This window comes from Bos grunniens, chromosome 6, assembly GCF_055505025.1.
Source record: "Bos grunniens cultivar Pamir isolate PY7600 chromosome 6, Bosgru_T2T1.0, whole genome shotgun sequence".
Taxonomy (NCBI): Eukaryota; Metazoa; Chordata; class Mammalia; order Artiodactyla; family Bovidae; genus Bos; species Bos grunniens.
In genome coordinates this window covers 45,636,396-45,649,207 of record NC_141170.1, presented here as the reverse complement: position 1 = coordinate 45,649,207, position 12,812 = coordinate 45,636,396, and the positions used below count along the sequence as shown (strand labels likewise).

Sequence of the window (12,812 nt, the reverse complement as noted above, 5' to 3'; positions counted from 1 at the left end):
TCCTTCTAGTGCATTTTTCATTTCACTTATTGTATCATTCATCTCTGTTTGTTTGTTCTTTAAATCTTCTAGCTCTCCATTAAACATTTCTTATGTCTTCTCATCTATGCTTCCATTCTTTTTCTGAGATCTTGGATCATCTTTACTATCATTATTCTGAATCCCTTTTCAGGCAGATTGCCTCTCTCTGCCTTTCACTTAGTTGTTTCTCTGGGGTTTCATCTCGTTTCTGCATCTGAAACCTATTTCTCTCCTATTTTATTTTGTCTAACTACCCGTATTTGTGGTCTCTATCCCTCAGGTTGCAGAACTGGAGTTCTTGCTTCTAATGTCTGTTTCCTGGTAGATGAGGTTGATCCAGGGGCTTGTGCAGGCTTTCTAGTGGGAGGAACTGGTACCTACCCACTGGTAGGTGGAGTTGGGTCTTGTCCCTCTGGTAGACCGGCTGTGTCAAGGGGTCTATTTATAGGCAGATGTTGGCACAGGACAACTTTAAGCACCTTGTCTGCTGATGGGTGGGGCTGCCAGCTATTGGGTGGGGCCAGGAATTTTTGCCAAAATGGTGATTTCTAGGAGAGCTCATGCCAATGAATGTTCCATGAAGTCTCTGCCACCAGTGTCCTTGTTCCCCAGTGAGCCACAGCTGATCCCTGCCTCCCCAGGAGACCATCCCAGACCCACAGGTATGTCAGCTCAGGCTCCTATGGAGTCATTGCTTTGCCCTAAGACTCAATATATGTGAAACCTTTGTGTTCTCTCCAAGAGTGGAGTCTGTTCCTCCAGTCCTGTGGAGCTCCTCCACGCAAGTCTTGCTGACCTTCAAGGCCAGATGCTCTTGAATCTCCTCGTCTCAATGCTGGACTCCCCAGGCTGCAGATCTTGACATGAGGCTCAAACTCTCATTCCTGTGGGAGAACCTCTGCAATATAACTATTTTTCAGTTTGCAGGTCACCCATTTGGAGGGTATGAGATCTGATTATATCATGAAAGCATGCCTGCTACTATCTTGTTGTGGCTTCTTCTTTATCTTTAAATGTAGAATATCTTTTTGGTAGGCTCCAGTTTTTTCTGTCAGTGGTTGTTCAGCAGTTAGTTGTGATTTTGGTGTTTTCATGAGAGGACATGTGCTTAAGTCCTACCACTTTGCCATCCTGTCTCCTGAGGGACAAAGCATTCTTGATGGCCTGGGATATCCCTGCTCCCTTTCCTGCTATGCCAGGATGGGTGGAATTGATAATGGGCTAGGGTTTTTTACATAGCAGCGCCTCAGTTCCATAATCTGCCTCAAAACCCAGAAATAGCTATAATTCCTTCCCTTGTCTTCTTTCATTCCTCTGAAAACACACTGAATCATAACCCTAGATGACAGACCCAGGTCTTCTTTCTTGGTGCTCAGCACAGACTTGAATGATGGGGCTGCAAGCAGCACCACTGCTACAATCCTCAATAAATTTTGGGAAACTACCCATCCCTGGATAGTACATTACTTAATTATCTCATTTATAATTGATTGATCACACACTTCTTTTTCTAACCTTGACCTAGAAAATACACTGAAAGATTCTGGGTCTTTTTAAATGTCAGTCTTAAAACAGAGCTACTTATGTCACATTTGATTCTTATGTCCAAGAAGAGTCACAACTTGCTAAGTAATCAAAATGCAAGAGAAGAACTAAAGAAAATGCACCTAGTTTATATTATAAATTGTTACCTGATTTTCATGCACAGAATACACTCATTGGGATAAGTGGACATGTCACTTCCACACACAGGGCTAAAGTCCCTGGGACATCCTGGTAATTTATACTGATCGCAGTTTGGCTAGAAAAGAGAAAGGAAGACAGAAATTGGAGAATAACTTGAGATATTCTCATCATACAGCAGTTTAGAGGAGGACAAAGCCCTAAGTTTCCCTAGATTTCCTGGAAATATCTTACAAAAAGATTTTTTTCCCAAATAAAAATATGTTTTTTCTAATACAAAAATCAGATGCAGTGTTGAAGCAATGGATCAATATCTGCTATGTAAGAAAAGGACCTCAAAGGAAGGTTCAATATGGCTGATTTTTAACATGAAAGTCCAAGACTTGCCATCAAATCTACTTAACTATCTATCCTCCAGCTTCATAATTTGCTCTTCACTACCACCTACATGAGAATGACCTGTTCCATTCTACCTAATCCCTTGGCATAACACCAAGACATGCTCAGGAATCTTTTTCTCTGGACTTTTAATATACTGGCATTTGAAAAACATCATTAAAGAAAGTAGTATGTTCAGAATTAGACCTTTGGGGTTGTTATGGGTTTAACTGTGTCCACCCAGAGAGATGTGTTAAAGTCCTAACCCCTAGCACCTCAGAACGTGACCTTATGTGGAATTAGGGTCTTTATATAGGAAATTATGTTAAAATAAGTTTAGGAGAGTGGGTCCTAATCTATATGACTGGTGTTCTTATAAAAGGGAAAGTTTGGAAACAGAGTCACACACTCAGGGAAAATCATGTGAAGACACCAAGAGAATGACATTTACAAGACAAGGAATGCCTGAGACTACCAGATACTGGGAGAGGGGAATGGAAGGAAGATTCTCCTTCCCAGCCCTTAGAAGGAACAAACCCTGCTGACACCTTGAGTTTGGACATTCAGCCTTGAGAACTGTGAGACAACCCATTCTGTTGTTCAAGTTACTCAGTTTGTGACTTTATTACAGCAGCCCTTACAAACTGACATTGGATCATGGAACTCAACCCTCAGATTCAATGGACTGGAGGCCAGAGAGGTAATATGTCTTGCTCATAACCTCTAGTCTCCAGCAGGACCAAGACTAGAACTGGTCACAGTGGTCGTGTGACCACCATGCAGAGGCTCACTTTAAAAACAGGTTGAATATATGACCTGCTGTATTTGTTTTGTTTTAGTAATAGTGATCCTCTTTCCTCACTTCAGAACAAGTGTTTAGTATTCTGAATAAATGAAATATACCTTTTTCTTCATATTATATGGATTCATAGAGACCTAAGTAGGATAGGGCATTGGCCAAACTCTGAACTAAAGAAAAACTTTTAACCCTTTCCATCCTCTGTTCAGGATTCTATCTCCTTCTAGGAGCCTGATGTGTTCTTCCCGCTCTAGGCTCACTAAGATGATGGCTTCCAGGACAGCTTCCACAGGAGACTAGAAACCCTTTTCCCAGTGAGATTGGGACAACTGGTAATTGGTCATTTTATTGAAAAAGTCAATTAAAGCAGGGAAACAATAACAAAAAATACATACCCTAAGCATTTTCTCTTAAAACAGAAAATAGGATTGCCAATCTTTTTGATGTATGACACAAGGCACATGGCCAGGGGTAATACTACTTACACTAAGAGAACCTCCCTTGCAGCTAGGTATGACCACATGATCAAGATTAGGCTGACTGGATACAAATGGGATTATTGTGTAGTAGCTTCCGAGGATCTCCTTTAAAGGAAAATTGAGCCTGTCCTCTGCTTCTCCTAATTTTTAGTCTCCTTTGTCCATTCCTCTATCCTGTTCCTGGGTGCATGAAACCCTCCCCTATACAGACCAGGATGATAAAAGCCACATCCTACGATGGCAGCTCTGTGAGCTGTTATTTTGAATCCATGCTACTTGCAACTGAATCTAATCCTACCTGACACCAGACCTAAGTAAGACTTTTCCTATTAATGTTTCAACTAATTGAGTTCTATGTGCTATCACTGCAAAAATCATACCCATAATAAATCACCTACGATTTCTTGTTTTGTTTTGTTTAGAAGGGATTTCTCAACTGCACTCATATTTTGGACCAGATAATTCTTTGCTGTGTGAGGTTGTCCTGTACATTGTAGGATGTTTAGTATTGTCTTTGTTCTTTATCTACTAGATGCCAGCAACAACTCCCTGGTCATGACAATCAAAATGACAGTCTACATATCTCCTGGGGGTAAAACTACCCACTTTTAAATATGGCAAGAATTTAGAGACATTGTTACAACAAGGCAATGTACAATTAAAAAACAATTCCCCAATTATTTACTATTGTTTTACCTACACCTAATTCAAGAGCAATTATTTTGTTTTAGAATTTGTCTTTTAGCAAGTCTCAAAAGTATTTGACACAGTTCTCATATAAATGGCTTTATTTCTTTATAATCATGTTTATACTGTCTTTACATTTTTAATTAAAATAAGACTGGAAACTCTCATAAGGGGCTTTTGAACACAGCCACTTGAGTCTTGGTGAAAAATATAACTCCACTGATGGGAAATAGTCCACTTTATAAGAGAGGAGTCATACAAGATACTAATCTACAACCAGTCAGTGATCAGTCTCCTGTGGAAATTATTCAGAGAGAAAGGACAGGGTCATTTGTGAGTTGCTTAAATGGAGGATGGCAGAGTGAATTTTCACTGTTATTATCCCCATTTTCTGAAAGAAATTCAAACCCAGGAAAAACTGAGTCATCTGAGCAAAAATATTATTGGGTACCTATTGAGGTCCTTTAATGGACTGGAACCTCGTGGTCTGGAGTTGAAGATAAGAAAATAAAAAAGAGAAAGAAAGAGGCAGATATTCCTTGGTTTATGCAGAAAACCAATAAAGCCCTTGACATGGGGCTTGCGCTGCTTCACGTAGGCACAGGGCACCCTCTTGCGAGGGTCTTGCAAGCCCAGGCAAGAAAGTGAGCTCAGTGGGCTTCTGCGCTCCAAAGAATTAGCCTGAGAGAGAGAGAAAGAGAGAAAGACACGGGGACCCAAGCTCTGATGGAACAAGGGTGTTTTATTCAACATAGTATGGGTATATACTGTCTTACAAGGTAGCTTTGTTCAGCAAAGATAAAGATCAAAAGTCCAGACTTACAAATTATCAAGGCAATCCACATCAAAGAGAGAGAGTTGTAAATAATCACTTTAACCATATGGTTCATAAAAAGGAAGAGGGTCATAAATAGTTACTTATCACCGTATGAAAAAACTAACGAAGGAAATGCATGCATTCCTCAGCCCCAAGAGCGGTTTGCCACTCCTCTTAATTCCTGAATATTCAGGAATTGATAAGGAACAGAGGATTCATGACAGATCCAAAACAGCACACAGGAAGCCTCCTGTTAAATGCTTCCTGACAATTCCCCCTCTTTTATTATATTTGTAAAAAAGGTCCTGACCAATTGAGTTTGTTTAGTAGTAACCAACCTTCTAGAAAGGCAATGATAAACAACAAATATAATTACCAAGACAATCACCAAAGTTACAGTTCCAGACCTGATGCTGTGGGTAATATTTTGAAACCATCCTCGTGGGTCTAGCCCAGATAATTGATCAGCTAGTTGTTCAGCTAAAGTTTCCAAATTAGTGGAAGAGGGCAGACATTTAAAAAAGTTTTCAAAGATTTCCTTTTAAAGTATTAAATAGGGTATTCAGTTGATAATTAGCAATGCCTGCTGCTAAGTCGCTTCAGTCATGTCTGACTCTGTGTGACCCCATAGACGGCAGCTCCACCAGGCTCTGCCATCCCTGGGATTCTCCAGGCAAGAACACTGGAGTGGGTTGCCATTTCCTTCTCCACTAGCAATTCCTAAAGAAGGTCTAATCCAATTTATATCACCTAAGAGCTTTTGGAAATCAGTTAAAGAAGGTCTAATCCAGTTTATATCACCTAAGAGCTTTTGGAAATCATTTAAGGTTGATAATTTTTCAGTACGGATCTGAGTTAGTTGGGGAGTAATATGTTGTCTATCAACAACAAACCCCAAGTAATGGTAGGGTGTAGAGGTTTGAATTTTTTCAGGGGCAATGATTAATCCAGAGTTTTTAAGCATAGTTGAGCTATGGTGGGAGAATTCATCATCCCTTGTGGCAGTACAGTCCATTGGTACCATTTATGAGGTCCGATATGACTAGGATAAGGGAGAGAGAAAGCGAATCTCTCTCAGTCTAAAGGGTATAAAGGTATATTAAAAAAGCAATCTTGTAAATCAATGATGATAATGTCCCAATTTTGAGGAATAATGGTAGGTGATGGGATTCCTGGTTGTAATGCACCCATAGGTTTCATAGATGCATTAACTTTTCTAAGGTCTGTTAGGAGACGTCATTTGTTAGATTTCTTTTTTATAACAAAAATAGGAGAGTTCCAAGGAGAACAAGATTCTTCAATATGCTTTAATTCTAGTTGTGTATCTATAAGTTCCTTAGCCACCTGTAATTTCTCTTTCATGAGGGGCCACTGCTCTGTCTAAATAGGCTCGTCATTCTTTCAAGTTATTTTAATAATTGTATCGTTTGTTAAATGAGCAGTGGCCCCTAGGAAAAATGTGGAATGTATATCTGAGTTTGCCATTGCAAAAGTAAGTCCCTTCCTATTAGATTAAGGGGTGCATCTATCACATAAGGTCTTAATGTTGCAGGTTGGCCTTCTGGTCCCTCACATGGATAAATCTGAGTACTCTGATAAACCTCTTGTACTTTGGTTTGAGAAATCCCTGCAATTTGGCAAGAAATTTTTTGTACAGGCCAGGATTTGGGCCATAATGTTTGGAAATAATAGTAATATCAGAGCCAGTGTCAAGGAGACCAGAAAATCTTTTACCATTAATTTTGATATTTATAGTGAGTCGGGCAAATTCAGATACTAATGATGTCCAGAAGGACTGTTTTTGATCTGTACTGCTGAATCCACCTGTCCGTACATCATTAGAGGAGTTAATAGAAATGTAAGGTAAAAGAAGTAATTGAGCAATTTTATCCCCTTTTTTGAATTGCAATAAAATCTGAGATGGCATCATAATTTGAATTTCTCCTTTATAATCTGAATCAATTACTCCAGGGTGGACAGTAATTCCTTTAGAAGTCAAACTAGATCGGCCAAGTAAAAGACCAAAGGTTTGTGGGGGCTGGGGTCCAAAAAGTCCGGTAGGTATTCTAGAGGGGACTGCTTGAGGGTAAAGGAGAAAGTCATTTAGGGCTGGTATATTGACGGCAGCACTGCCGGATGTTGAGAGTTTGAGGGAGAAGATGGAATTTGCCCCTGGTTTTTGTTGAAGGGGACCTGGGGGGTCCCCTGCTTGGAGTTTCCCAGAATAGTTTTCCCTTCAATGTCAAATTTAGATTTACATCTAAATCTAATGCATTGGCCCAATGCATTCCTCTACAGCAGCAAGGGCAGATTTTTGGAGGTTTTTTATTAGCTTTCTTAGAAAGGGCAGTCCCTTTTTAAATGGTTCTTATCTCCACATGTAAAGTTCCTTCATTTCCCTTCCTTAAGGCAGCAACCATTGTTTCAGCTAGCATTTGCATCTTTTGAGTTTCTGATCCTAGACTTCGACAAGCCTTCAAATAATCAATAATAATCCCTGTCTCACGAATTGGAGCTATTAGCCTTTTGACATTCCTGATTTGCATTTTCATAAGCAAGCAATTTCTCTAGTTGCCTTTTGGCTTTTTCTCCAATTACAGTATGAGAAATAACAGTTTCTAATCTAGCTAAAAAATTAGCATACGTTTCATTAGGTCCTTGCAATATTTTAGTGTAGCTACCTGTAGGCTCCCCTTGAGGAGTAATTCAATCCCAAGCTTCAAGGGTCACTGTTTTTAATTGTCCATGTAACAAAGGAGGGCACTGTATTTGAGCTTCTACAGAGTCAAATTGTCCTGTACCAGTTAGCATCTCAAAAGTAATTTGATTTTGGGGCGCACCAGCTCGAGTATTTGTTAGCATGATCTCTGGCTATATCATGAAACCACATTATCCATTGAAGATATTCTCCTGGTTTAATGAGACCTTTTATTAAAGTTCGCCAATGATGGGGAATAAAATTTCCAATAGAGGATGTTATAGAATTTAGAAGTACTTTAGTAAAAGGTGAATGTGGGCCATACAGTTATAGATTTTTTAATTTGTTGCATGTGATAAAAGTTAATACCCTCATATTGAGGTATTATGTGCCCTTGAGCATCAGGATTTCTAAAAACTGGAAAGGCGGAGAAACCATCAGCTTCAGAGACTTGTGATTGCAAAGCCAGCAATTCAGAGAGCCTCTGTCTTGAAGGAGAGTGAGTAGGTAGCAAATTCTTACAATTAAGGGAATGTGGTAAAAACTTATTATTGTTATTCAGAAAGGTGTTGTCAGTTTTAATGTCAAAAGGTGTCTTAGGGGAGTCGTTGCCAGAATCATTAGGTTCTAGCAAGGGAGAGACTTTGGGATTTGTGCCCGCTGGTAGGGGAGGAGTGCTTGGAGCAACTGGGGCAGGGCTTGTAGGAAAATTCTAAAATATTTTATGTTGTTCTAATTGGGCCTTTTGTAAGGTTTCATCATCTAATTCATATTTATGTAATAAGTGTTCTGCCTGATGTCGAATATCAGGAGGGCTAGAATTACCTTGAAATGGCAGAATCACAGCTTTAACAAGAGCCCATAGGGGCCAGAAATCTATCGGAATATTTTTTCCCTGTCTGGCAGCTCGTTCAACATTCTCTTTGACCCGGTGCCAAATTTCTAAATCAAAACTACCTTCATTAGGGAACCAAGGGTTACATTCAACCACTGTCTGAAGGCAAGCCTCTATTTGCCGGTGTGAAACTGAAAGTCCTTGAACTTTAAGTGATGAAGTAAAATAGAAAAGTGATGGGGCTTTCCAGCCATTTGACCCATGTCTTAGTACTTACTGACCTCAATAGGTCCTTGGGTCACTCTGTCTGAATATGCCATGTATACCAGGCCCCTGTTCTGGGCGCCACTTGTTGAGGTCCTTTAATGGACCGGAACCTGGTGGTCCAGAGTCGATGACAAGAAATAAAAGAGAGAAAGAGGCCGATATTCCTTGGTTTATGCAGAAAACCAATAAAGCCCTTGACACGGGGCTTGCACTGCTTCACGTAGGCACAGGGCACCCTCTCACAAGCGTCTTGCAAGCCCAGGCAAGAAAGTGAGCTCAGTGGGCTTCTGCACTCCAAAGAATTAGCCTGAGAGAGAGAAAAAGAAAGACACGGGGACCCAAGCTCTGATGGAACAAGAGTGTTTTATTCAACATGCTACTGCTAAGTCACTTCAGTCATGTCCGACTCTGTGCAACCCCATAGACGGCAGCCCACCAGACTCCCCTGTCCCTGGGATTCTCCAGGCAAGAACACTGGAGTGGGTTGCCATTTCCTTCTCCAGTGCATGAAAGTGAAAAGGGAAAGTGAAGTTGCTCAGTGGTATCCAACTCTTAGCGACCCCATGGACTGCAGCCTACCAGGCTCCTCTGTCCATGGGATTTTCCAGGCAAGAGTACTGGAGTGGGGTGCCATTGCCTTCTCTGTTTATTCAACATAGTGTGGGTATATATACTGTCTTACAAGGTAGCTTTGTTCAGCAAAGATAAAGATCAAAAGTCCAGACTTACAAATTATCAAGGAAACATAAGGCAATCCATATCAAAGAGAGAGGGTTGTAAATAATCACTTTTACCCTATGGTTCATAAAAAGGAAGAGGGTCGTAAATAGTTACTTATCACCTTATGGAAAAACTAACGAAGGAAATGCATGCATTCCTCAACCCTGGGAGTGGTTTGCCACTCCTCTTAATTCCTGAACATTCAGGAATTGATAAGGAACAGAGGATTCATGACAGATCCAAAACAGCACACAGGAAGCCTCCTGTTAAATGCTTCCTGACAGGTACCCATTAAATGTTGAAAATTTGGCACCAAACAATAAGACATCACAAAATATACAGCTTACTAGGGGGAGACAGACAATTACAATTCATTGCTATGATTGGGTAATTAAAAGCACTGGATCTGGAGTCAGATGCCTAGGTTGGAACTACAGTTCCACCATTTCCATGTGACCTTGGCCAGAGAGATAAGAATGGTACCCACAGTCTGTGCTGTAAAAGATTAAGTGAGTGACTCCATATAAAGAATTTAGAACACTGATTGGTATCCTTTACTATTGAAAGAAAGCCAGGCTATGTCATCTCAAAATATGACTCCTTGACATAAACATTACTTGGAGCTAAAGGCAGTCAATATGCAGTTTTGACTTCCCTTTTTCTGCCTAAAGGCAGAATATAAATTCTCATTTACTGGAAATGATTCTGGTTTCTTATCAGCCCAGAAATGGCACCTAAGGAACCTGCAAACAAACTTTATTCCATTAGTTTCCTCCCATTATTTATCTTCCTACTGTTTGCCACTCTTGGAAGCCTAAAACAATTTTCCTTTGTCCTGTCATTTATCTACAAATGTTGTTATTCAGTCCCTAAGTTATGTCTAACTCTTTGCAACCTCATGAACTATAGCATGCCAGTCTCTGCTGTCCTTCACTGTCTCCCAGAGCTTGCTTAAATTCATGTCCACTGAGTCGAAGATGCTACCTAACCATCTCATCCTCTGCCGCTTCCTTCTCCTTTTGTCTTCAATCTTTCCCAGCATCAAGGTCTTTTGCAAAGAGTCAGCTTTTTGCATCAGATGGCCAAAATATTGGAACTTCAGGTTCAGGAACAGTCCTTCCAATGAATATTCAGCATTGATTTCCTTTAGGATTTACTGGTTTGATCTCCTTGTTGTCCAAGGGACTCTTAACAGTCTTCTCCAGCACCACAATTTGAAAGCATCAATTCTTTTGGCATTTTCTTTATGATCCTACTCTCACATCTGTACTGGAATAACCATAGGTTTGACTATATGGACCTTTGTTGGCAAAGTGATGTCCCTGCTTTTAACACGCTGGCTAGATTTGTCAGCTTTCCTTCCAAGGAACAAGCATCTTTTGATTTCATGGCTGCAGTCCCCGCCACAGTGATTTTGGAGCCCAAGAAAATAAAACCTGTCACTGCTTCCACTTTTTCCCCTTCTATTCGTCATGAAGAGATGAGACCAGATGCCATGATCTTAGTTTTTTGAATGTTGAGTTCTAAGCTGGCTTTTTTACTTTCCTCTTTCACCCTCATCAAAAGGATCTTTAGTTTCTCTTCACATTGGAGTGGTAGCATCTCATATCTGAGGTTGCTGATATTTTCCCAGCAATCTTGATTACAGTTTGTGAGTCATCCAGCCTGGCATTCCACATGATATACTCTGCATATAAGTTAAATAAGCAGGGTAACAATATACAGCCTTTACATACTCCTTTCCCAATTTGGAACCAGTCAGTTGTTCCATTTCCAGTTCTAACTGTTGCTTCTTGACCCATATGCAGGTTTCTCAGGAGACAGGTAAGGTGGTCTGGAACTCCCATCTCTAAGAATTTTCCTTGGTTTGTTGTGATCCACACAGTCAAAGGCTTTAGTGTAGTCAATGAGGCAGAAGTTTTTTGAAACTCCCTTGCTTTCTTCATGAGCCAACGAATGTTGGCAATTTGAACTCTGGTTCCTCTACCTTTTCTAAACCCAACTTGTACATCTGGAAGTTCTTGGTTCATGTACTGCTGAAGCCAATCTTGAAGGATTTTGAGCATTACCTTGTTAGCATCTGAAATAAGTGCTATTGTACAGTAGTTGGAATATTCTTTGGTATTGCCCTTCTTTGGGATTGGAATGAAAACTGACCTTTTCCAGTCCTAGCTTGGAAACACTATGTCCAAGACTGGGTATTCTAAATTTGCTGACCTACTGAGTGCAGCACTTTAACAGCATCATAGTTTAGGACAGCTGGAATTCCATCACCTCCACTAGCTTTGTTCATAGTAGTGCTTCCTAAGACACACTTGACCTCACTCACACTCCAGTCTGGCTCTAGGTGAGTGATCACACCATTGTGGTTATCTGGCTCATTAAAATTTTTTGGTATAGTTCTTCTGTGTATTCTTGCTACCTTTTCTTAATCTCCTCTGCTTGTTAGGTCCTTACCATTTCTGTCCTTTATCATCCCCATCCTTGCATGAAATATTTCCCTGATAGCTCTGATTTTCTTGAAGAAATCTCTAGTCTTACCTATTCTTTTGTTTCCCTTTATTTCTTTGGATTGCTCATTTTAAGAAGGCCTTCTTATCTTTCCTTGCTATTCTCTGGAACTCTGCATAAAGTTGGGTGTATCTTTCACAAATGTATTGCTTTCTGTTAAATATGCAAGATAAGGCAGATTTCTAACCTCTTTGAGTTACACATTTCTTAGTACTCCCATGTGTATGCACAATACACTTGTTAATAAACATTTGTTTATTTTTCTCTGGTTAATCTCTCCTTTGTTGTATAGGCCCCAGCTGAAAACTTAGAAGGGTAGAGGGAAGATTTTTTTCCTCCCCTACACTAGTATGGTAATGATGATGATGCAGTATAGTGTGAATGGAAACAAAGAGAAAGTGCATTTATGTCTACTTTGGAGGAAGAAAACAGGGTGGTAAGGTTTCCTGGAAATGGTCTGCACTGACATGAATACTCAAAGTTACCTTACCCACTGAGATCAATATTCACGTATGTAAAATAATCATCTCTATTTATTGTGAGAACAGAGATTGCATGTAAAAATGGACAGTGTCAGACCAAATATTAAAATAGAACTATCACCCAAAACCTTAGCAAGCTAGCCAGGAAACCAACCCATTATTTAGAATAACCAGTCCAGGAAGCCAACATGCTGTGAATCAGACTTATAAGAAATCAGACAGCTATCTCTAGTGATATCCAGGTAGTCAAACAGTAAGCTATGTAACAGTTGGCCCACAACTGCCAAGGCTTGATTAACAACTGATATTTTCCCTAAATTTTACCCCTGCTTCCAACTTAGGCCCAATTAGAGAAAGCCAAATATGCCTTCTGAATCATTCACATACTATGCCTGCCTTTAGTTTCCCACCTCCAGCCTCCCCATGCCAACAGCC

At 40.2% G+C, this 12,812-nt stretch overlaps 2 protein-coding genes across 24 annotated transcripts in view; one reads left to right on the top strand and one right to left on the bottom strand.

The window, feature by feature from the left end:
• LOC147370625 (RE1-silencing transcription factor-like) overlaps positions 1 to 12,812 on the top strand; it is a 113,359-nt gene that overhangs the window by 41,718 nt on the left and 58,829 nt on the right. The window lies entirely within an intron of this gene.
• Positions 1 to 12,812, bottom strand: part of LOC147370626 (serine protease inhibitor Kazal-type 2-like) — a 41,493-nt gene that overhangs the window by 8,809 nt on the left and 19,872 nt on the right. For 17 of the 23 annotated variants that reach the window (XR_015165381.1, XR_015165379.1, XR_015165369.1 and 14 more), the window contains one exon: positions 1,713 to 1,822. The exons of the other annotated variants lie outside the window; for them this stretch is intronic. Coding sequence is in view for 7 of the 17 variants with exons in the window: in XM_086405614.1 (XP_086261740.1) it covers positions 1,713 to 1,822 (110 nt within the window). In the remaining 10 variants the exon portion in view is untranslated. The remainder of the gene's footprint in view (positions 1 to 1,712; positions 1,823 to 12,812) is intronic. 23 annotated transcript variants of the gene reach the window in all.